The sequence below is a fragment of the Acanthochromis polyacanthus genome, chromosome 22, assembly GCF_021347895.1.
Source record: "Acanthochromis polyacanthus isolate Apoly-LR-REF ecotype Palm Island chromosome 22, KAUST_Apoly_ChrSc, whole genome shotgun sequence".
Taxonomy (NCBI): domain Eukaryota; kingdom Metazoa; phylum Chordata; class Actinopteri; family Pomacentridae; genus Acanthochromis; species Acanthochromis polyacanthus.
The window spans coordinates 10,263,545-10,286,550 of record NC_067134.1 but is presented as its reverse complement, the minus strand read 5'-3'; the positions used below and the strand labels follow the sequence as shown (position 1 = coordinate 10,286,550).

Genomic DNA, 23,006 nt, shown 5'->3' with positions numbered 1-23,006 from the left:
AGTTCTTAATCATGAATTCATTGCTTTCCTGTGTCTGTTTCTGTGTTTCACTACAAACAGGGGGTAAAGAAGGGGGTTTTCGGCTCGATGGACCTCCTGCTGCTGCAGCCACATCAGTCCGTGATCATTTTTGTGACTATGCAACTGGAGCCAGACTACTAGCTGCAAACCACAAGAATGACGCAGACAGATGTGTTCAAAAATTATACCTCCAGTCAGTATGGAAGGTAATTATGTTGTTTTTAATTTGAATCAGCTATCTATATTTGGTTATATTTCGTGGAAAGTAAAACATGCAGGTGCATCTCGTATTATTAGAATATGGTGGGAAAAGATACCATTTTATAAACAATCCCATGATGTGACACTTTTTCCACCATTTCAAATTCCAGGAGATGCACCTGTGTGTGGATGTGGAGCTGCAGTACCTCCGGAAGTCCAGCAGGGGGCGCGTGGAGGTGGGGATGCCCTGAGCCGGCCAGCTGAGGAAGTGGAACTGAGTGAGGGTCCTGGTCTCCTGCGTCTGGACGTTCTTCAGGTAGAAACTGCGCACCAGGAAGTCGTTGCACCAGATGTGCTCCGACACCAGGTTCACCTGCGTTCACGGCACGGACTCAACGTCAGCGCTGCACACGTGTCCAAAGCAACGCACGTGATGTCCAGAGATGTGCAAGGTCTCACCTCGTAGATGTGATAGAGGGACGAGCCTTCGTCAGGCCAGTAGCGGTCGCACTGTTTCTCTCCGTCCTCGACCAGAGCCGTCATCATCACGATCACAGTGCAGCCGTTCTCCCAAACCATCTACACAACCACAAGCAGAACCACGATTCATGTGAGAAGTAGATTTATAGACATATTTTAACTCTAGTCAGAGTGTTGTATTTTTACCTGCCAGAAGTCAGAGATGGTGTGTGACAGGGGGCCCTGGGTGGCGATGTAGGCCGGCATCCGGGGGTCGTGTTCAATCTGCAGGGAGGTAAACAATAATAATAATCATAACAACTTTGTTTATATGGCACCCTGAAGAACAGCGTTTACAAAGTGCTTTGGCAGTTGAAACACACATGGTGGCAAGTCAGAGCAGTCAATTAAAATAAATACGAAAATAAATAAAAAGAATAAGATGGGGGGTTAAAATTAAGAGTCAAAAAAATAGAGAATTAACGAATTAGAGAGACGACATCACACCAAAGAACCAGGCAGCTAAAGGTAAAATAAAACCAGAGAGAACATCTAAAATAAACGGAACGTACTGCAGAATAAAACACTAAAACTAAATAAAGCTAAAAGTAAACTTCACATAAAACCAAGTCTATAAAAGTGGGTTTTAAGAAGCGATTTAAAAGAAGTTACTGACATACTATAGGTGTAGTAAGTATATAAAGACGTACTATAGGTGTACTATAAAGACTTACTACGGTCTAACTAGTATATAAAGATTTACTATGGTGTAACTAAGTATATAAAGACTTACTACGGTCTAACTAAGTATATAAAGATTTACTATGGTGTAACTAAGTATATAAAGATTTACTATGGTGTAACTAAGTATATAAAGACTTACTACGGTCTAATAAGTATATAAAGACTTACTATGGTGCTGGCGTTGATGTAGTCCGACCGTGACGGGTTGATCTCGGCTTTCAGCTTCACCCTGGAGTGGTCGTCTGAGGGACAACGTTGACATTTCACCGTTTATTATTATTATTCTACACTGACTAAACTTGTAACTTAAATGTTCTCGTCAGACTCACAGGGCACTGAGTCGGGGCAGCGGTTCTTCTTGACGTTGGCGTCGCTCTGGGCCACGGAGACGGCGCTGGGCTCGGCCTGGTAGGAACACAGAGCCTCCCACTCCTTCATCAGACGGTCCTTGTTCCTCAGGTGGTCCTCCATGTAGGCCTTCAGAAACACGGAGATTTATTACTCATTGCTCTGTCCTTCATGCACTAAAGAACCATATTTATCCCTATAGAATAACTATGTATGAGTTTCTGAGACCTCTATCTCATCAACGTGATACAGAGTTAAATAAATAGGACAAAACTAGTTTTAGTTTCTAAAATCAACATTGTTGTGAGCAAAAAGCTGCCAAAGCTGCCCAACTTATCAAATATGATTCAAAAAACATATCATTAACCAAATGAAATGGATGGATTTTATTAAAAGGGTCCAAAAAAAATTAGAATTTTCTGGCGATTTTTTATGTCTTCATTTACCAATACACACTCTGAAGTAGCTCAAAACTAGCGTGCACCATAGAGCAGCTTTCTTTAGACTAGATTTTGCAGAATTCATGGGATTTTTTTGTATATTTTGTACATTTATAAAACAATGTGCAACATCTATTTTTGTTCTAGAAAAGGTGCTACACTAATATTTGTCTTCTTATGGAAAAATCTGTTCAATATATTTAACTTTAGAAGATCTGAGCTTTTAGATTTCTTCTAGTTATTTGGGATAAGCAATAAAAATAATAATCAGATAATATCTGATGATGATTATTATTACTAACAATACGCTCTTTTTCAAAAAATATTATGCACACATATGTACCAGTAAATAAATATTACTTATGTGTGTTTTACTTTTATTTTTAGTTTTGTTGCTGCTTACCTCATTCAGTATATGCAAAGACAAAAACTATAGCAAATACTGCTAAAAAGTGTTTAAAAATAGGGCACAGGTTTTGTAAAAACAAATCTAAATTTCCTCCTTTTTGATCTTGTCACTGATGCAGCAGCTCTTATTATTTCATCTCATCGTATTATTCTTGCTAAACTGGCTTTCAGATCTTAAAAACACTTTTATTTTGGAGATCTGTTCATTACCTCAAACCTCAATTACTACAACTACATTTGTATTACATTGCATTGTCTCGCGTTTTTTCTTTTAATTAGGTATGTTTTGACAGGTTTTTGTGGCCGATAGAGACTAAATGATGCTGACCAGTATCATGTGTCCAGTGGAGATGTCCATGTTGGCCTGAGCCGGCTCCTCGCACCAGGACGGGGTGCTGCTGTGTGAACTGGGACTGGGCTGAGCTCCGTCGCTGAACTGGGATGACACACTGCTCACCCTGGAGTCGGCGCCTCCTCCTCCTCCCACCGCTCCTCCTCCGACTCCAGCACCTCCGCCTCCGTTCCCACTTCCTCCTCCTCCTCCTCCGCTAGCTCCTCCCACGGCGCCCAGAGCTGCAGCTTCCAGCCGTCCGAAGGCTCCTTTGGAGGCCATGTGCTGACGACACAGGTCCTGGTGAGTGCATGTAGCATGTCGTTACACTGCTCTGGCTTCATTGTCATTTTTAACTAATGTAACAGTGCTTTTATTGTGAAAGTCTCTGCTGTTCTTAAACATATTTGGAGCTTTAAAAACATTTTGTCATTCCAGTAAGTGTCTAATTGTCTGATTCTCTATCTGGTCCTGTTTTAAACTCGGATAGTTTTTCGAAGAATTAAGTTTTTTTTGTGTTTTCCCCTAGTTCATGAACATGACAGCTTCCAAAGCAGATCTTTCCCAGTGTAATGCTTCAGACCGTTGTATGTAGCTGAGCGTTTCCCCTTCAGCTGTTATTTCACTATGTTTATGTTTATGGTCTAAATACCGTATTTTCCACACTATAAGGCGCACTTAAAAGCCTTTAATTTACTCAAAAATCGACGGTGCGCCTTTTAACCCGGTGCGTCTTATGTGTGCACTGGGTTCCAAAATCATACTGTCGGATCATTTCCCACCAACATAGGGATGTAATACGTACACAACACACACTGGCAGTGATAAACCTATTAGGGAACATTACATAAAGGACTATTGTCCGAGCTTTTGCGAAAGCCAGCATCATTGGTGAACAGCCACCCGGCAACGAGACTGACTCCGACAATGACGAGAATGAACCAGGCATGTTTGATGTGGAAATTGCCCTGCTGTTCAATTCAGATACAGAAGATGAGGACTTTGATGGATTTGTGACAAAAGATTGATCAAAAAATAATGTGAGTGTATTTTTAAATACGTAGTAGGGCTGGCCCGAATAGTGGTTTCTGGCCTCCGAATATTCGGGCCCTATTAAAGACGAATATCCGAATATTCGTTCCACCCCGTAACGTCCAATGGGGTGTGGGGTGGGGGGTGTGAGGGTGGGGGTGGGGGTGGGGGGTGTGAGGGTGGGGGTGGGGGTGGGGGCTGTAGCGGAGACTGCCCGAATATTCGGATCCGTTCGTCTGGTTACCCAGATCCAAATTTTGCCTTCGTTTTGTCTTCAGTTAAACTGAAAAATTCCAAAACAGTGGAGGTCTTCAGCATCTTGTCTTGTGTTTATGCAACGAAGTGAAGCGTGCTGTCAGAGTCGGCAGCAACCTGGCCATTCAGGTGGTGGTCACAAACACGAATGGAAGAGCCGGGGGGTTGAGAGTGAATATTCGGATACCAAAATTAATATCCGGATACTGCCGTAGCGAACGAATATTCGGACATTGGGGATATTCAGGCCAGCCCTAATATGTAGGAGAATAAACTTCAACCAAACTCACTGTTTTGCTTCCGTTTCCTTGTTTTAGCATGCGCCCAATAATACGGTGCGCCTTATATATGGCTTAAGTGCAGAAATAAACCCCATAATCGAGACTGCGACTTACAATCTGATGCGCTTTATGGTGCGGAAAATATGGTAGATCTGATGATTTGAATCTCTTGGTCTTTGTACTCTGTTGCTCTGACTCCCAGAGACGTCCAAACTCAGTCTAAAATTTATCAAAAACTTGATCATGTCGTCAAAAAGGTTAAAAACATCTTACTATACTATGATGTGTTTTTAACCAAAGGCTATACTATGACGTTTCTTAATCTACATACTCTGTTTTTGACTCATTTTTGACGACATACTAAACTATGATGTTACTGATTCATTTTTGACGACCTATGACATTATTGACACATTTCTGACGATGTACTATGACGTTTTTTGAGACATTTTGGACGACATACTAAATTATGACGTTTTTGACACATTTTTGATGACATACTAAACTATGACGTTTTTGATACACTTTGGATGACATACTAAACTATGACGTTTTTGACTCATTTTTGACGACATACTATGCTATGAGGTTTTCGACTCATTTTTGATGACATACTAAACTGACGTTTTTGGCTCATTTTTGTCAACATACTAAATTATGACGTTGTTGACTCATTTTTGACAACATATGACGTTTTTGACACATTTTTGACGACATACTAAACTATGACGTTTTAACTTATTTTTGACGACATACTAAACTATGATGTTTTTGGTTCATTTTTGACGACATACTAAACTATGACATTTTTGACAACATACTATACTATGATGTTTTTGACAACTTTTGATGACATACTATACTATGATGTTTTTGACATATTTTTGGCAACATGCTATACTATGACATTTTTGACACATTTTTGACGACATGCTATACTATGACATTTTGACTAATTTTGATGACATACTATACTATGACGTTTTGACAACTTTTGATGACATACTATACTATGACGTTTTTGACACATTTTTGGCGTCATCCTATGCTATGACGTTTTTGATACATTTTGGACCACATACTAAACTATGACATTTTTGACACATTTTTGTCGACATGCTATACTATGAAGTTTTTGACTCATTTTGGACAAAAAACTAAACTGTGACGTTTTTGACTCATTTTGGACGACATACTAAACTATGACGCATTTGACACATTTTTGACGACATACTATACTATGATGTTTTTGACTCATTTTGGACAACATACTAAATTGTGACGCTTGTGACACATTTTTGACAACATATGACATTTTTGACTAATTTTTGATGACATGCTATACTATGACGTTTTTGACAACTTTTGCTGACATACTATACTATGACGTTTATGACACATTTTTGGAAACATACTAAACTATGATGTTTTTGACTCATTTGGATGACATACAAAACTGACATTTTTGACTCATTTTTGTCGACATTCTAAATTATGATGTTTTTGACACTTTTTGACGACATACTTAACTATGACATTTTTGACTTATTTTTAATGGCATGCAATACTATGATGTATTTCACTCATTTTGGACGACATACTATACTATGATGTTTTTGACACATTTTTGAGGACATACTAAACTATGACGTTTTGACTCATTTTTGACGACATACTATACTATGACGTTTTGACGCTCATAAACGTCATAGTTTACTATGTTGTCAAAATGTTGCAGAAACATCATAGTTTAGTATTTCGTCAAAAACAGTGTGTATGTTTAAAAGAAATGTTCAAAAATGTCATAGAAATGCTAATTACTTTTCTCTATTCATCAGCTATAGCAATACCATTTCCTTCATGACTTTTAGTTTACGATGTAACTAATGCTATTTATTAGTTCTATCTATTTACTAGTTCTAGCTGCAGTAAGAAGGTTGTTTTGAGGTAAACGTGTTTATCTCCTCCTCACCTGGTACTCCTGGTGGCTGAAGCTACCTCCCTCTGGTCCCAGGCCCAGCTTCTTGGCTGCCAGCCGGTGAGCATGGTGACGGAGGCAGGCGATAGTCATGGCCGCCACCAGGATGCCCCCGATGCAGGCCATGGCCACCAGGGTGGCAAACACCCAGCGGGAGCCGGGCTGGACTCTGGTCGCCAGGGGCAATGCCTTTGCATCATTCTTCTGTGAGAAGAAATACTTTTATTTTCCTATTTTCTTAGGATATCTGTCACGTTTCAGTTTGAGATATCAAATATTTTTCAAGACTGTTAGTTTTTAATCCCCCGTTAACTCACATATTAAATTTTGAGTACCTCAGGAACTGTTAAAAATAATCTGGAACATTTACAAAATAAATGGTTCTCTCACTTGGATTGAACGGACTGTATTTTCTCAAAGGAAGTAAAGATATCTGACATAAAACACAAATATTTAAAGTGTTTCCTACAACAAAATGTATTTTTGGTGGATTTATTGTGAAATGAATGCAGACATTGTGTCGTTACCATTGTTAATATCTCACCTCCCCAACGCCGCTCTGCAGAACCTTCAGGCCCGTTTCAGACTCCAGGAAGTTTTTCTCTGCAACTGAACCACATTCAACCAATCAGCTTCAAGACTTAAAGAGACAATTCATTATCTTGTTTATTACGCCTTCTTTCCGTCCTTCCTTCCTTCCCTTCTTCTATCCTCCCTTCCTTATTTTCCTTCCCTCTCTTTTTCCTTCCTTCCTTGCTCCCTTCCCTCCCTTCTTCCTTCGTTCATTCGTTCCTTCCTGCCTGCCTTCCTTCATTCCTTCCTTCCTTCAGTTATTCCTTCCTTCCTTCCTTCCATCCCTCCTCCCTTCAGTCATTCCTTCCTTCCTTCCTTCAGTTATTCCTTCCTTCCTTCCTTCAGTTATTTCTTCCTTCCTTCCTGCCTTCCTTCCTTCAGTTATTCCTTCCTTCCTGCCTTCTTTCCTTCCGCCCTTCCTTCCGTCCTTCCTTCCTTCCTCACCAGCTTTTTCTGCCACGTCTGCAGCCGTCAGGTTCTTGGAGTTTGGTCTGATTCTGAAGGTGATGGAGGGTCCGACCACACTGCAGAGGAAACAACACAACCAGACATAAATAAATGTTCTACACTAATATATGTAATAATACTAATTCATTCAGAATGCAGAAGATAGTTAAACATTTAAGTTTATGTCATCAGGACCGTTGGGTCTCAAACTGCAGAAACCTGCTTCTCTTGCCATTGTTTTTCTGCAAAATCTTATTTTATCACTACAAGTAAAGATATCTGCCATGGAAACACTAATAGTTTGCATTTTAGGTTGAATTGTTGACAGAACAGAGAACATATGTCTTAGTTAAATTAACCGGAAGGACCAGAGGTACCAGAAGAACCAGAGGGACGAGTGGAACTAGAGGAACCACAGGGACCAGAGGAACTAGAACAAACAGAGGGACCAGAGAAACTACAAGAACCAGAGGAACCAGAACAAACAGAGGGACCAGAAGAACCAAAGGGACCAGGGGCGGATCCAGATTAATGTTAGTCGGGGGGCACAGGGGGGGTACAACAGATATTTTGGGGGGCCACCGAAAAGTTGTAAGAAAAAATGAACGCCGCAACGACCTCTTGCTTTTACAAATTATTTTTCATGGGTTTTTTTTTTTGGCTCTTTAACCCAATAGGAAAGCTGGTTATGACCTTTTCATTTTGGACTGTTAACATTCACATTATGATGGACTTGTTTCCTTGTTTATGTGAATTAAAACATCATCAGCTGCAGCATCTGCCTGTTATGTAAAACTGGTAAGCTCAATGACAGAATCCTGAGGGCAACTGAGTGACAAATATTGTGCAAGAACAGCACTATGTACAACCCTGTCAATTTCCACTTCTTAGAATGTTTACTGATATTAACTGACAACAGGCCGGGGGAGGGGGGTTGGCGGCATCTACTTGCTGGAGCACCTCGTTTTGCATTCTTCATATGGGATGGAAATAAAGTAACATTGGTTTAGCACGTCCATCAAAGGCCTGTAGGTGTGAAGCAGGAAGCCCTCCACAATGAGGAAGGTTTTCAACTTTCTTTGTTAACTTTCTGCTTCAACTTTAAACTAAATTTACTTCACTAAGCCAGCCCTCTGGACTTCCGGTAAGCTGTGTTCCTATTGGCTGTCCTGGTGGCTGCTTGGTGTTATCAGGAACACCTGAGCACCTCAGTGTCTTCCTGCTTTATGTCTGCAGTCAAACATTTCCTCTGCTTCTCTTCACTCTCCGTTGCTTTAGTTTGTTCTTTAGGTGTTGGCTTGCAGCTTCCAGCAGTAAAATCCTCTTCAATGTGTTTCTTGGTGAGTTTTAGAGCTTTGTACTGGATAGTTGATTTGGTAAATGTGGTTCTTTAGCCACAGTTAGCACATGGTGCCAATGTGTGCAGTGATTAGTGGATTTGGTGCAGCTGAGTTGTATCTTTATCTTGGCTGTAGTGAGTCTTTAGAGGTTTTTGGTCAGATACGTTCTGTATTCTTGTTTGTGAACAAATGTTGGTTGTCCAGAAGGTAAGAGTTTCTGTCCTGATTCTCTGTTTAAAGAGCTTCTCTGGTAGGCTGCAGGAGACTTTAGCATTTGGGTTGTGCAAGTGTGGTTTTTGTACGGTTTCATTTGGACGACTATCTTGAGGCCCCTCCATGTGGTTTAGTGAGGTTTTCTGAAACAGTTCTACAAAGAAACCTGCAGCAGAAGAGACTTTGAGAGTTTTTAGGAAGTTCTGGAGACCAGACTTTAGAGCAGCAGAAACATTTGTCAGCACTTTGAGCAGGAGAAGATGAGCTTCAGAGTAGAAATGAGAAGGAAACCTTGTTGACCCGTGTGGTGAGGTCCTGTACCAAGAGTTTGAGCAGGTTGTGAAGAGTCTGTAGTTCTTTGGTCTGAAAGCACCAGAAGAGTCGACTCATTAAAGGAGAAAACAGGAGATATTGTTGGTTCTTCTGTCGCTCTGCAGTTTCCTTAGACTGAATATCAAGTTTCTATTTTAAATGACTTACTCTGTGAGCCCAAGAAGACTTCCATAAACTCCCTCCATCCCCTGAACACAACACATTTTATTACTGTGTTAAATCTTTTTGGGCTTTAATCGTAGTTTTAGTGTAGGTTTTTTTTTTCTCATTGCTTGTGTAGTTTTGTCATCTGTGTGAAAGGTGCTCAACAAATAAAGGTGAATTGATAAACTGAATGAATAACTCATGAGTGTGACAACAGAAGTATTTTTATTGTGATTTAAGATTTTGTTTTATTTGTAAGGTTGGGGTTAAAATCTTGACAAAAAAATACTAAAATAAACTACATTAAAAAGCAATTATGTCAAAGGAAAAAAGCATTTAATACAATAAAACTTTTAAAAACAAAATTAAATGCACTTTATTAAACAGAACATAAAAACATGTAATTATGTAAACATTTTTAAAACTAAAATATTAAACAGATATTTTAGATCATTAAACATTTTAAAAAATTCAAAAGATTTTGTTAGATTATTAAACCTTTAAAAGAAAACATTTAATTAGAAAATTAAATCTTAAAGACAAAACTTTAAATAGGAATTGAACAGAATATACAACGAAGCATTTAGAAAGAAAATTAAACATTAAAATGTGGTAAAACATTTAAAAAGAAAAACCTTAAAGATTTAATCTAAAAATTAAACATTGAAAACATTAAAAAAAAAAATTAAACATTACAAAGACAAAATGTTTCAAAATCAAATCAGACATTAGAAATGAATAAAAGGTGAGAAATGAGAAAAATTAAACATTTAAGAAGAATCAAACTAAAGACAAAACATTTGAAAAGACACCAGTTAGACAGAAGAGACGATGAAAGGATCAAAAAGAGCAAAAACAGATAAAGGTCTTAAAGCGTTTTCTAGTCTGAAATGAAAACATCAAGTTGTTTCTTCAAACATTTCCTCTTTCTGTGTTCTTGGTTTGACTGCAGACAGATTTACTCAGAGCTCATTTCAGAAAACTGCTTTCCAGATAAAGTCTACTAGTAGTTGAAGGCATCGATCAAACTAATGTTACCTTCTGATTGCCACAAAGTTTACTGTTCAGTGAAGAGAATCAAGTTTGTTGAGGATTTCTAAAAAACCCACGAGGTGAAGTCTGAGAAGAACTCACATGGATGCTAAATGTGAAATCAAGACTCATGGTCACAAGTTTTAAGGCTTCTTTAACCAGAAGTCAAACTAACAGAGAGTACTGAGAAACTTTTAAAATTTCAGTCCTAGACTGTCTGAAGGTTCAAACTAACAGAGAACTACTCAGGAACTTTAAAATTCAGTCCGTCGACTGTTGAAGGTTCAAACTAACAGAGAAACTACTGGGGAACTTAGAAATTTTCAGCCTCAGACTGTCTGAAGGTTCAAACTAACAGAGAACTACTCAGGAACTTAGAAGATATCAGTCCCTTGGACTGTCTGAAAGGTTCAAACTAACAGATGGAACTATCCGTGGGACTAAGAAAATTTCAGCCCTCAGCTGTGTGAAAGCTCAGGTCCTGAGGACTGGAGGTGTGGAGGCTTTGGAAAGTCTTGGAACTGAGGGTTCATACTCTCAGCCAAGGGGAAGTCCAACCTCCTGAGAAAAACGGTCGAGACGAGAGTTAAAAAAAAACTCGAAAACAAAATAGTGATAAACGAATAAAATTTAGTATCTGAGCGAGTAGCTCAGGGGATAAGAGGAAGACTACCACTGGAAGGTCGGCAGTTCAAGACCGCAGCGCAGTTTTTCTTCTTTGTCTTTGTCAGAATTTTGAAAAATTTAAGAAGTGTCTGGTCTTGAACCAGCGACCTGCAACTCCATAGGCAAATCCTTAACTCACTGAGCTACAGATCATATAAAAAAATAATTCGTCTCCCTTTGACATCGTAGTTGTGATCGTCACCACATGGCGGAGCCAAGCGGAGTCTGGGTGGAGTCAGGGCGGAGAGTAGGGGGGAGGTGGGTGGAGTAGAGGGCGGGAGGCCCACCCACTCTCCGCCTACTCTCCCCTGACCTCCACCCAGACTCCCCACACACCTTCCCCCGCCGACGAGTTTTTTCGAGTCCTCACGAGTTCTTCGAGTCTCCACAGGTTTTCCCAGTTTCTTCTGGAGTTTCCACCAGGTCGGAGGCAGACAACTTGTCATGAAGAGGTGTTGAAGTCAGCCAGGATGGACTGACTTTTTACAGCGACTAGAAGGAAGACACATCAGAGCAGGTCTCAACCACCATCCATAAAATCCATGGAGTCGCTCCAGAGAAATGAAGGGTTGTCAATTTTATCAACTCCATCCAATAGTTCAACTTATATCTTTACTTGGATTTTTAGCACCACAAACCTTTAGTATCACACTTTATTATCATTTATTGGATTTTTAATGGAATCCACCAGCAGATTTGTTTTTTCTTGCAAACTTAATTCTTGTCGTCGTGGACTGCAGTATTTAAAACTTTCCTTCTATTTGAACCTCACGTTTATTAGTTTTAGTGGAGGAACTTATTTTAATTGTCAATTAGTTCTTCTTAAAACAAATAATAAATTGGATTAGTCAAGAGGTTTAAATTTCTCTTACTTTGTCATATTTTAAATATGCAAAAAAATATAAAAATGAGTCTTGAGACAATTGACCTGTAATGGCGTATATAATAAAATTGAATTAAAATGTATGTATCTTGTAATGTTGGAGTAATTCAGCCATATATGTTGGAAAACACATTTTCTTTGTCCATTAATCTGTTGTTTCCTCCATAATCATTCCTTGTTTTGTTTTATAAATGTCAACACCAAATATATTCAGTTTACTGTCATAAAAAACCATAAAGATTTTCACTTTTTTATCTTAGGTTTAGTCAGAAAGATAGTTGATAAGTGGTGAATTGTCACAGCTTGTGAGCCGTAAAGTTTTAATCTTTGGGCCCGAGTGTCAAAAAACATTTAGAAACCAACATCAACAAAACACTCAACAAAGGGAAAATCCAACTTTTGCATGACAATGTTAATTAAGACATGTTATTTCCAACGTAAATGTGTGATATTCATCATCTGGAGCTTTCTCTTCACATTCGTTCCACCTGGACTGGTTTGGTCGGGAGCATGTGCAAACAAACATTTGAAAAACTGCACTTAAACATCATAAATGACACTGAGTTTAATCTCTACATAAATGAGACTGAGTCTGGATGTCTGCTCTGTCATTAACTCCTAAGTTTAGGGAAAGTTCAACAAAGAGGACAGTTCAGATAAGACTTGAGAATGAGCTTATTTTGAACAAAACTCTCGACTTTCTGAGCTTCAGCACTATCTAGCAAGATATTTTTTAACAACAAGCAACTAAGAGAATCCAGAAGTTGGAGAGAGTTAGCTTTCAGCTGAGCCAAGAACATGTGGGACGCTAACCTAGCGAATTTTCGAGACTTTCTCTCTGTGAATTACTGAGAAATAATTTACTATTTAAGACAGAGCTACACATCTAATCAGTCTCATGAAAACAGACTCTAATTCAGGTCATCCATCCATATTAAGGTGCAAGTTACCCAAAATGTTTGCTGCATGAGCTCCAACAAAACCTGTCCAGGTAGAAGGCCACTTTGACAAACAGGAAGTGGAGATTCAAGCAGATTTTATAGAAGGGGGAACGGACTGTTACTAAGTGTGGTCGAGTATAGAAGGGGTGTTTTGTGGTTTTTAAGGCTGATAATGATTATTACTGAAGACATTTGGAAGTCGATATTCATTGCAGTAAATGAAAGTATTTAAAATCTTGGAGTTAAACTTAGAGAACAAAACTTAACAGAAACTTTGTTTGATACGTTTTTTGTTTTGTTTACAGATGTTAAGTTAAAGGATTTTTATTCGTGAATATAACCAATCAAAATCACTCCAGAAGACAGAGCAACCACAGGTAGATTAAGGTTCAGAGCCAAAGTAGACCATTTTTAATGTATTTATAACCGTAAACATAAAAATAATACTGATAATCAGTAAATCAGTCAGCCCCAATTACTACAATTCTACAATGTATGTCTCTTTCTTTGACTTGTTATTTGTACAATATTACGATGTATATATGCGTTTTTTCATACAAGGCTATACTATGATGTTTTCTAAGAGACATACTATGCTACTCGTGTTCCTGGCCTCTGGGCCGTGCCACTCCTCCTCTGTTGTTTTCTCTGTTCGTACTCAGCTCATGCCTTCGTCACGCCGGTCCTCCGTTGACTCGTCCGCTGCCTTCGTCGCTGGAGCTGAAGCTGGAATCTGGAACAGACCAAAAGTCAGTCCATCATGTGGAGGCTGCCTCCCAAAAGTCCTTCATCTGGCAGGTGGCGAACTTCTTCTGAGGAAGCTGAGCTGGCCGGCAGAACTTTGGAGATGTGTTCCAGTGGTTGGTGATGTGTGGGGAGATAGAGGTGGACCTTTGAATTGTTCAGAAAGGAAAACAGGAAACCCATTGGTAGTTTTTTAGTTTAGGGGCTCCTGCGGTGTGTGTTTTGGTTAAGAGGTGAACAGGAGAGTTTTTTTTCGTATTGATTATCTTTACTTTGTCTGGTTGGAATCCCATCAATGGACATAAGTTCACTTTTAGTTCTGTTTATTTATTTTATTTTCACTAACACCCATTTGCTTTTACCCTCACATGTGTGTTGTTGTAACTTCTCTTTCAAATAAATACTCGTCTAACCCTCTAAGACAGTTTGGACTGTTTTTGTGTTGCTCCTCACCACTTCAGACAGCTGGGAAAAACAACAGTTTTGTGGACCGAAGAGGCATCTTGGAACGTTTTTAGAGCGACATGCTATACGATGATGTTTTTAGAGCGACATGCTATACTATGACGTTTTTAGAGCGACATGCTATACTATGACGTTTTTAGAGACATGCTATACTATGACGTTTTTAGAGCGACATGCTATACTATGACGTTTTTAGAGCGACATGCTATACTATGACGTTTTTAGAGCGACATGCTATACTATGACGTTTTTAGAGCGACATGCTATACTATGACGTTTTAGAGCGACATGCTATACTATGACGTTTTTAGAGCGACATGCTATACTATGACGTTTTAGAGCGACATGCTATACTATGACGTTTTTAGAGCGACATGCATACTATGACGTTTATAGAGGAACATGCTATACTATTGACGTTTTTAGAGCGACATGCTATACTATGACGTTTTTAGAGCGACATGCTATAATATGACGTTTTTAGAGCGACATGCCTATATATGACGTTTTAGAGCGACATGCCATACTATGACGTTTTTAGAGCGACATGCCAACTATGACGTTTTTAGAGCGACATGCTAATACGATGATGTTTTAGAGGAACACGCTATACTATGACGTTTTTAGAGCGACATGCTATACGATGTTTTTAGAGGAACATGCTATACTATGACATTTTTAGAGCGACATGCTATTCTATGACGTTTTTAGAGCGACATGCTATACTATGACGTTTTTAGAGCGACATGCTATTCTATGACATTTTTAGAGCGACATGCTATACTATGACGTTTTAAGAGCGACATGCTATACTATGACGTTTTTAGAGCGACATGCTATACTATGACATTTTTAGAGCGACATGCTAAACTATGACATTTTTAGAGCGACATGCCATACTATGACTTTTTTAGAGCGACATGCTATACTATGACGTTTTTAGAGCGACATGCTATACTATGACATTTTTAGAGCGACATGCCATACTATGACATTTTTAGAGCGACATGCCATACTATGACGTTTTTTAGAGCGACATGCCATACTATGACGTTTTTAGAGCGACATGTTATACTATGACGTTTTTAGAGCGACATGTTATACTATGACGTTTTTTAGAGCGACATGCTATACTATGACGTTTTTTAGAGCGACATGCTAAACTATGACGTTTTTAGAGCGACATGCTATTCTATGACGTTTTAGAGCGACATGCTATACTATGACGTTTTAGAGCGACATGTTATAATATGACGTTTTAAAGCGACATGCTATTCTATGACATTTTTAGAGCGACAATGCTATTCTATGACGTTTTTAGAGCGACATGCTATTCTATGACGTTTTTAGAGCGACATGCTATACTATGACATTTTAGAGCGACATGCCATAGTATGATGTTTATAGAGCGACATGCCATACTATGACGTTTTTAGAGCGACATGCTATAATATGACGTTTATAGAGGAACACGCTATAACTATGACGTTTTAGAGCGACATGCCATAGTATGATGTTTTAGCAGCGACATGGCCATAGTATGATGTTATTTAGAGCGACATGCATTGATGTTTTAGAGGAACACGCTATACTATGACGTTTTTTAGAGCGACATGCTATACTATGACGTTTATAGAGGAACACGCTATACCTATGACGTTTTTTAGAGCGACACTGCTATACGATGTTTTTTGAGGAACATGCAATACTATGACATTTTTTAGAGCGACATGCTATTCTATGACGTTTTTAGAGCGACATGCTATACTATGACGTTTTTAGAGCGACATGCTATCTATGACATTTTTAGAGCGACATGCTATACTATGACGTTTTAAGAGCGACATGCTATACTATGACGTTTTTAGAGCGACATGCTATACTATGACATTTTAGAGCGACATGCTAAACTATGACGTTTATAGAGGAACATGCTATCCTATGACGTTTTTAGAGCGACATGCTATAATATGACGTTTTTTTAGAGCGACATGCTATAATATGACGTTTTTTAGAGCGACATGCTATACTATGACGTTTTTAGAGCGACACGCTATACTATGACGTTTATAGAGGAACATGCTATACTATGACGTTTATAGAGGAACATGCTAAACTATGACATTGTTAGAGCGACATGCTAAACTATGACGTTTATAGAGGAACATGCTATACTATGACGTTTTTAGAGCGACATGCTATACTATGATGTTTTTTAGAGCGACATGTTATACTATGACGTTTTTAGAGCGACATGCTAAAGTATGACGTTTTTAGAGCGACATGCTATTCTATGACGTTTTTAGAGCGACATGCTATACTATGACGTTTTTAGAGCGACATGTTATAATATGACGTTTTTAAAGCGACATGCTATACTATGACATTTTTAGAGCGACATGCTAAACTATGACGTTTATAGAGGAACATGCTATACTATGACGTTTTTAGAGCGACATGCTATACAATGACGTTTTTAGAGCGACATGCTATACTATGACATTTTTAGAGCGACATGCTAAACTATGACGTTTATAGAGGAACATGCTATACTATGACGTTTTTAGAGCGACATGCTATACTATGACGTTTTTAGAGCGACATGCTATAATATGACGTTTTTTAGAGCGACATGCTATAATATGACGTTTTTAGAGCGACATGCCATAGTATGATGTTTTTAGAGCGACATGCCATACTATGACGTTTTTAGAGCGACATGCTATACGATGATGTTTTAGAGGAACACGCTATACTATGACGTTTTTTAGAGCGACATGCTATACGATGTTTTTAGAGGAACATGCTATACTATGACATTTTTAGAGCGACATGCTATTCTATGACGTTTTTAGAGCGACATGCTATACTATGACGTTTTTAGAGCGACATGCTATTCTATGACATTTTTAGAGCGACATGCTATACTATGACGTTTTAAGAGCGACATGCTATACTATGACGTTTTTAGAGCGACATGCTATACTATGACATTTTTAGAGCGACATGCTAAACTATGACGTTTATAGAGGAACATGCTATACTATGACGTTTTTAGAGCGACATGCTATAATATGACGTTTTTTAGAGCGACATGCTATAATATGACGTTTTTTAGAGCGACATGCTATACTATGACGTTTTTAGAGCGACACGCTATACTATGACGTTTATAGAGGAACATGCTATACTATGACGTTTATAGAGGAACATGCTAAACTATGACATTGTTAGAGCGACATGCTAAACTATGACGTTTATAGAGGAACATGCTATACTATGACGTTTTTAGAGCGACATGCTATACTATGATGTTTTTTAGAGCGACATGTTATACTATGACGTTTTTAGAGCGACATGCTAAAGTATGACGTTTTTAGAGCGACATGCTATTCTATGACGTTTTTTGAGCGACATGCTATACTATGACGTTTTTAGAGCGACATGTTATAATATGACGTTTTTAAAGCGACATGCTATACGATCACATTTTTAGAGCGACATGCTAAACTATGACGTTTATAGAGGAACATGCTATACTATGACGTTTTTAGAGTGACATGCTATACAATGACGTTTTTAGAGCGACATGCTATACTATGACATTTTTAGAGCGACATGCTAAACTATGACGTTTATAGAGGAACATGCTATACTATGACGTTTTTAGAGCGACATGCTATACTATGACGTTTTTAGAGCGACATGCTATAATATGACGTTTTTTAGAGCGACATGCTATAATATGACGTTTTTAGAGCGACATGCCATAGTATGATGTTTTTAGAGCGACATGCCATACTATGACGTTTTTAGAGCGACATGCTATACGATGATGTTTTTAGAGGAACACGCTATACTATGACGTTTTTTAGAGCGACATGCTATACTATGACGTTTATAGAGGAACACGCTATACTATGACGTTTTTTAGAGCGACATGCTATACGATGTTTTTAGAGGAACATGCTATACTATGACATTTTTAGAGCGACATGCTATTCTATGACGTTTTTAGAGCGACATGCTATACTATGACGTTTTTAGAGCGACATGCTATTCTATGACATTTTTAGAGCGACATGCTATACTATGACGTTTTAAGAGCGACATGCTATACTATGACGTTTTTAGAGCGACATGCTATACTATGACATTTTTAGAGCGACATGCTAAACTATGACGTTTATAGAGGAACATGCTATACTATGACGTTTTTTAGAGCGACATGCTATAATATGACGTTTTTTAGAGCGACATGCTATACTATGACGTTTTTAGAGCGACACGCTATACTATGACGTTTATAGAGGAACATGCTATACTATGACATTTATAGAGGAACATGCTAAACTATGACATTGTTAGAGCGACATGCTAAACTATGACGTTTATAGAGGAACATGCTATACTATGACGTTTTTAGAGCGACATGCTATACTATGATGTTTTTTAGAGCGACATGTTATACTATGACGTTTTTAGAGCGACATGCTATACTATGACGTTTTTAGAGCGACATGCTATACTATGACGTTTTTTAGAGCGACATGCTATACTATGACGTTTTTAGAGCGACATGCTAAACTATGACGTTTTTAGAGCGACATGCTATTCTATGACGTTTTTAGAGCGACATGCTATACTATGACGTTTTTAGAGCGACATGTTATAATATGACGTTTTTAGAGCGACATGCTAAACTATGACATTTTTAGAGCGACATGCTAAACTATGACGTTTATAGAGGAACATGCTATACTATGACGTTTTTAGAGCGACATGCTATACTATGACATTTTTTAGAGCGACATGCCATACTATGACATTTTTTAGAGCGACATGCCATACTATGACGTTTTTTAGAGCGACATGCCATACTATGACGTTTTTAGAGCGACATGTTATACTATGACGTTTTTAGAGCGACATGCCATACTATGACATTTTTTAGAGCGACATGCCATACTATGACATTTTTTAGAGCGACATGCCATACTATGACGTTTTTTAGAGCGACATGCCATACTATGACGTTTTTAGAGCGACATGTTATACTATGACGTTTTTAGAGCGACATGTTATACTATGACGTTTTTAGAGCGACATGCTATACTATGACGTTTTTAGAGCGACATGTTATACTATGACGTTTTTTAGAGCGACATGCTATACTATGACGTTTTTAGAGCGACATGCTATACTATGACGTTTTTAGAGCGACATGCTATACTATGACGTTTTTAGAGCGACATGCTATACTATGACGTTTTTAGAGCGACATGCTATACTATGACGTTTTTAGAGCGACATGCTATACTATGACATTTTTTAGAGCGACATGCTACACTATGACATTTTTTAGAGCGACATGCCATACTATGACGTTTTTTAGAGCGACATGCTCTACTATGACGTTTTTAGAGAGACATGTTATACTATGACGTTTTTTAGAGCGACATGCTATACTATGACGTTTTTAGAGCGACATGCTATACTATGACGTTTTTAGAGCGACATGCTATACTATGACGTTTTTAGAGCGACATGCTATACTATGACGTTTTTAGAGCGACATGCTATACTATGACGTTTTTAGAGCGACATGCTATACTATGACATTTTTTAGAGCGACATGCTATACTATGACATTTTTTAGAGCGACATGCCATACTATGACGTTTTTTAGAGCGACATGCTCTACTATGACGTTTTTAGAGAGACATGTTATACTATGACATAGTTGTGGGTGTCATGTCAGTATAGAGTGGAATAGGCCAGAATAAGATACTAGAGAAAAGGAGAGTGGGTTTAGTGTGAGATTAGACTCTGGAGAGAGTCACAGCACATGCTTTTATATTTCAAACGTCTTCTGTTATCCTTCGACATTACTGAAACTGTGGATGGTCCTACACATAGTGCTGGGCATACATTGGACTTAATTATTTCCCATGGACTTGTGGTGTCACTTGTTGAAATATCTGAGGCTCCCATCTCAGATCATTTCCCAGTTATTTTTGAAGTTCTTGCTCCTCCACCTGTAGGAAAGTCTCCCGTCCCAGCACCTCATCGTCAGATTATTACTCCTTCAACAGCTGCAGAGTTTGAGACTGCTTTTATGGACTCCGAGTCTTATCCTTTTGATGGAATTAATCCTACTGGATGCACAGACAGCTTCCTGTCATCCTTCTACTCCGGTTGTTCTGAGATCCTGGACACCATCGCCGCTATTAGGTCCAGGTCCACCAAACCCAGGACTGATCCCTGGTTGAATGATTCAACCCCGGCCCTCAGACAGCGCTGCAGACAGGCGTAGCGACGCTGGAAGAAGGACAGGCTACATGTATCGCTTGAGATACTGAGGGACAGTCTCGCTCAGTATCAGAGCACTGTGAAGGAGGCTAAATCACGATATCTGTCGGACATTATCTCGACCAATGGACACTGCACCTGTGTGTTGTTCAGCACAATTAATTCTGTTGTGAGTCCCCACACCAATCCTCTGTCTGAAGCCACTGTTTCCACATGTGAAGACTTTCTATCCTTTTTTGTTGACAAAGTGATGTCTGTGAGAGCATTGAGCAGTGGTAGCATCATCCCAGACCAGTCTGCTACAACCCCACACTCTCCAGTGTTTGACCACTTTGAGCCCATCTCCCTCTCATCCCTTAGTGATGTAGTTAAACACATGAAAACAACAAATTGCCTTTTGGTGTTTTCTACTGTTGGGCCTGTCCTCTTGGTTTTAAGGAACACTTGTCTTAGCTCAGGATGTGTTCCGGCTTCTTTTAAACATGCTGTTGTGAGACCACTTCTTAAAAAAAATACATCTTGATGCTAATGTTTTATCTAATTTTAGACCTGTTTCTAACTTGCCTTTTATCTCTAAAGTCCCTGAGAATTTTTTTTTTTACACAGTTACAGGCATTTTTAGAAAACAAATTTATTCAGGAAAAATTTCAGTCTGGGTTCAGATCATGGGATAGCACAGAGTCAGTGCAGCTTAAAGTTCACAATAATATAGCTGTGTCTGTTGATCCCAAACGTCCTGTTGTCCTGATGCTGCTTGACTTAACGGCAGCATTTGATACAGTGGACCATTCTATTCTCTTGTCCCGCTTAAATAATTTTGTTGGCATCTGTGGTACTGCTCTCAAGTGGTTTGAGTCTTACCTGACCAACAGCACTTTTTCTGTAATGATTGGCGACTTGTCCTCCTCTGTTGTCTGAAATCGGAGTATCAGTAATGTAAATTTCCAACAAAAATTTTGGGGGGGCACATTGCCCCCCTGTGCCCCCATGGAAGATCCGCCACTGAGAGGGACCAGAACAAGTAGAGTGCCCACAGGAATGAGAGGAATCAAAGGAACCAGAGCGATCAGAGGAAAGAGAGGGACCAAGAACCAGAACAAACAGAGGGACCAGAGGGACCACAGGACCAGAGGGACCGAACCAGACAACAGAGGGACCAGAGGGACCGGAGAGGACCGAAGAGACCAGAGGACCGAGGGACCGGAGAGACCAGAGGGACCAGAGCAGAGAGACCAGAGAGACCAGAGAGACCAGAGGGACCAGAGGGACCAGAGGGACCGGGGGACCAGAGAGACCAGAGGGACCGGGGGGACCAGAGAGACCAGAGGGACCGGGGGGACCAGAGAGACCAGAGGGACCGAGGGACCAGAGGGACCAGAGGGACCAGAGGGACCAGAGGGACCAGAAGAACCAAAACAAACAGAGAAACCAGAGGAACCACAGGTCCACAGGGACCAGAGGGACCAGAGGGACCAGAGGGACGAGAGAGACCACAGGGATGAGAGAGACCACAGGGATGAGAGGGACCAGAGGGACCAGAGAGACGAGAGGGACCACAGGGATGAGAGAGACCACAGGGATGAGAGGGACCAGAGGGACCAGAGAGACGAGAGGGACTAGTAGAACCAGTGGAGAGCAGGACAAAGGTTCACCTGATGTTGATGAAGGAGCCGCTGGAGAGACCGATCCTCTCTGACAGCAGCTGCAGCAGGTGAACCCCTTGATTCAGACTCAGGGGGCTGCAGCAACAAAACACAATCACACACACAGACACACACTTAGACCCACAAAGACTCACAAACACACACATTTAGATACACACAAATAAACACTGAGCCTCACACTGAGACTAAAACAGACACACAAACACACACTTACACTCACACAAACACTGAAACACTCAGATAAAAACAGCATGACATCACATGACTCCATTCCCTCCCCCTGATTGGCTGACCATTCAGGAAGTGAACTTTCTCTACCTCTGATTGGCCACGATGTAGCCGAACTCCTTCTGCTGTTCGACCAGCGGCTTCTGTCCCAGTTTGTCCAGTTTGGCCGCCTCGCTGGGAGTCGCCTCCTTCACGGACCCTTCTGGTTTGGCGGTGGAGGGCGGAGCCTGCTGGGCAGCCATCTTGAAGGCCATCGAACCCTCAGTGACCTGAAGAACACAAATGAAAACATTTACAGGAGTTTAAATCTGTTACTGAAGTTGTGTTTCTGATTAGATGATTTCTTTTTTCTTAGTTATATGTCACTTAAATATTTTTGAATATTTGAATAAGTAAATCTAACATATTTATAAAATCTTTAGTTATGTTAAACATTTAATTCAGAAATCACAAATTCGATACGTTTTGGACATAGTTTCTTGGATTATTTTGACTGTTTTGTGACTTTTTTCAAACATTAATA

General features: G+C 39.5%; 1 protein-coding gene across 4 annotated transcripts in view; it reads right to left on the bottom strand.

The window, feature by feature from the left end:
• Window positions 1-23,006, bottom strand: part of ptprnb (protein tyrosine phosphatase receptor type Nb) — a 60,433-nt gene that overhangs the window by 4,429 nt on the left and 32,998 nt on the right. For 2 of the 4 annotated variants that reach the window (XM_051942376.1, XM_051942377.1), the window contains exons 9-19: window positions 22,574-22,752; window positions 22,244-22,330; window positions 7,516-7,595; window positions 7,043-7,107; window positions 6,493-6,702; window positions 2,950-3,252; window positions 1,755-1,902; window positions 1,594-1,667; window positions 889-966; window positions 682-801; window positions 429-595 (exon numbers count right to left, since the gene is read on the bottom strand). In XM_051942376.1, the coding sequence (XP_051798336.1) occupies window positions 429-595; window positions 682-801; window positions 889-966; window positions 1,594-1,667; window positions 1,755-1,902; window positions 2,950-3,252; window positions 6,493-6,702; window positions 7,043-7,107; window positions 7,516-7,595; window positions 22,244-22,330; window positions 22,574-22,752 (1,511 nt within the window). The remainder of the gene's footprint in view (window positions 1-428; window positions 596-681; window positions 802-888; window positions 967-1,593; window positions 1,668-1,754; window positions 1,903-2,949; window positions 3,253-6,492; window positions 6,703-7,042; window positions 7,108-7,515; window positions 7,596-22,243; window positions 22,331-22,573; window positions 22,753-23,006) is intronic. The other 2 variants (XM_051942379.1, XM_051942380.1) reach the window with 2 other exon arrangements.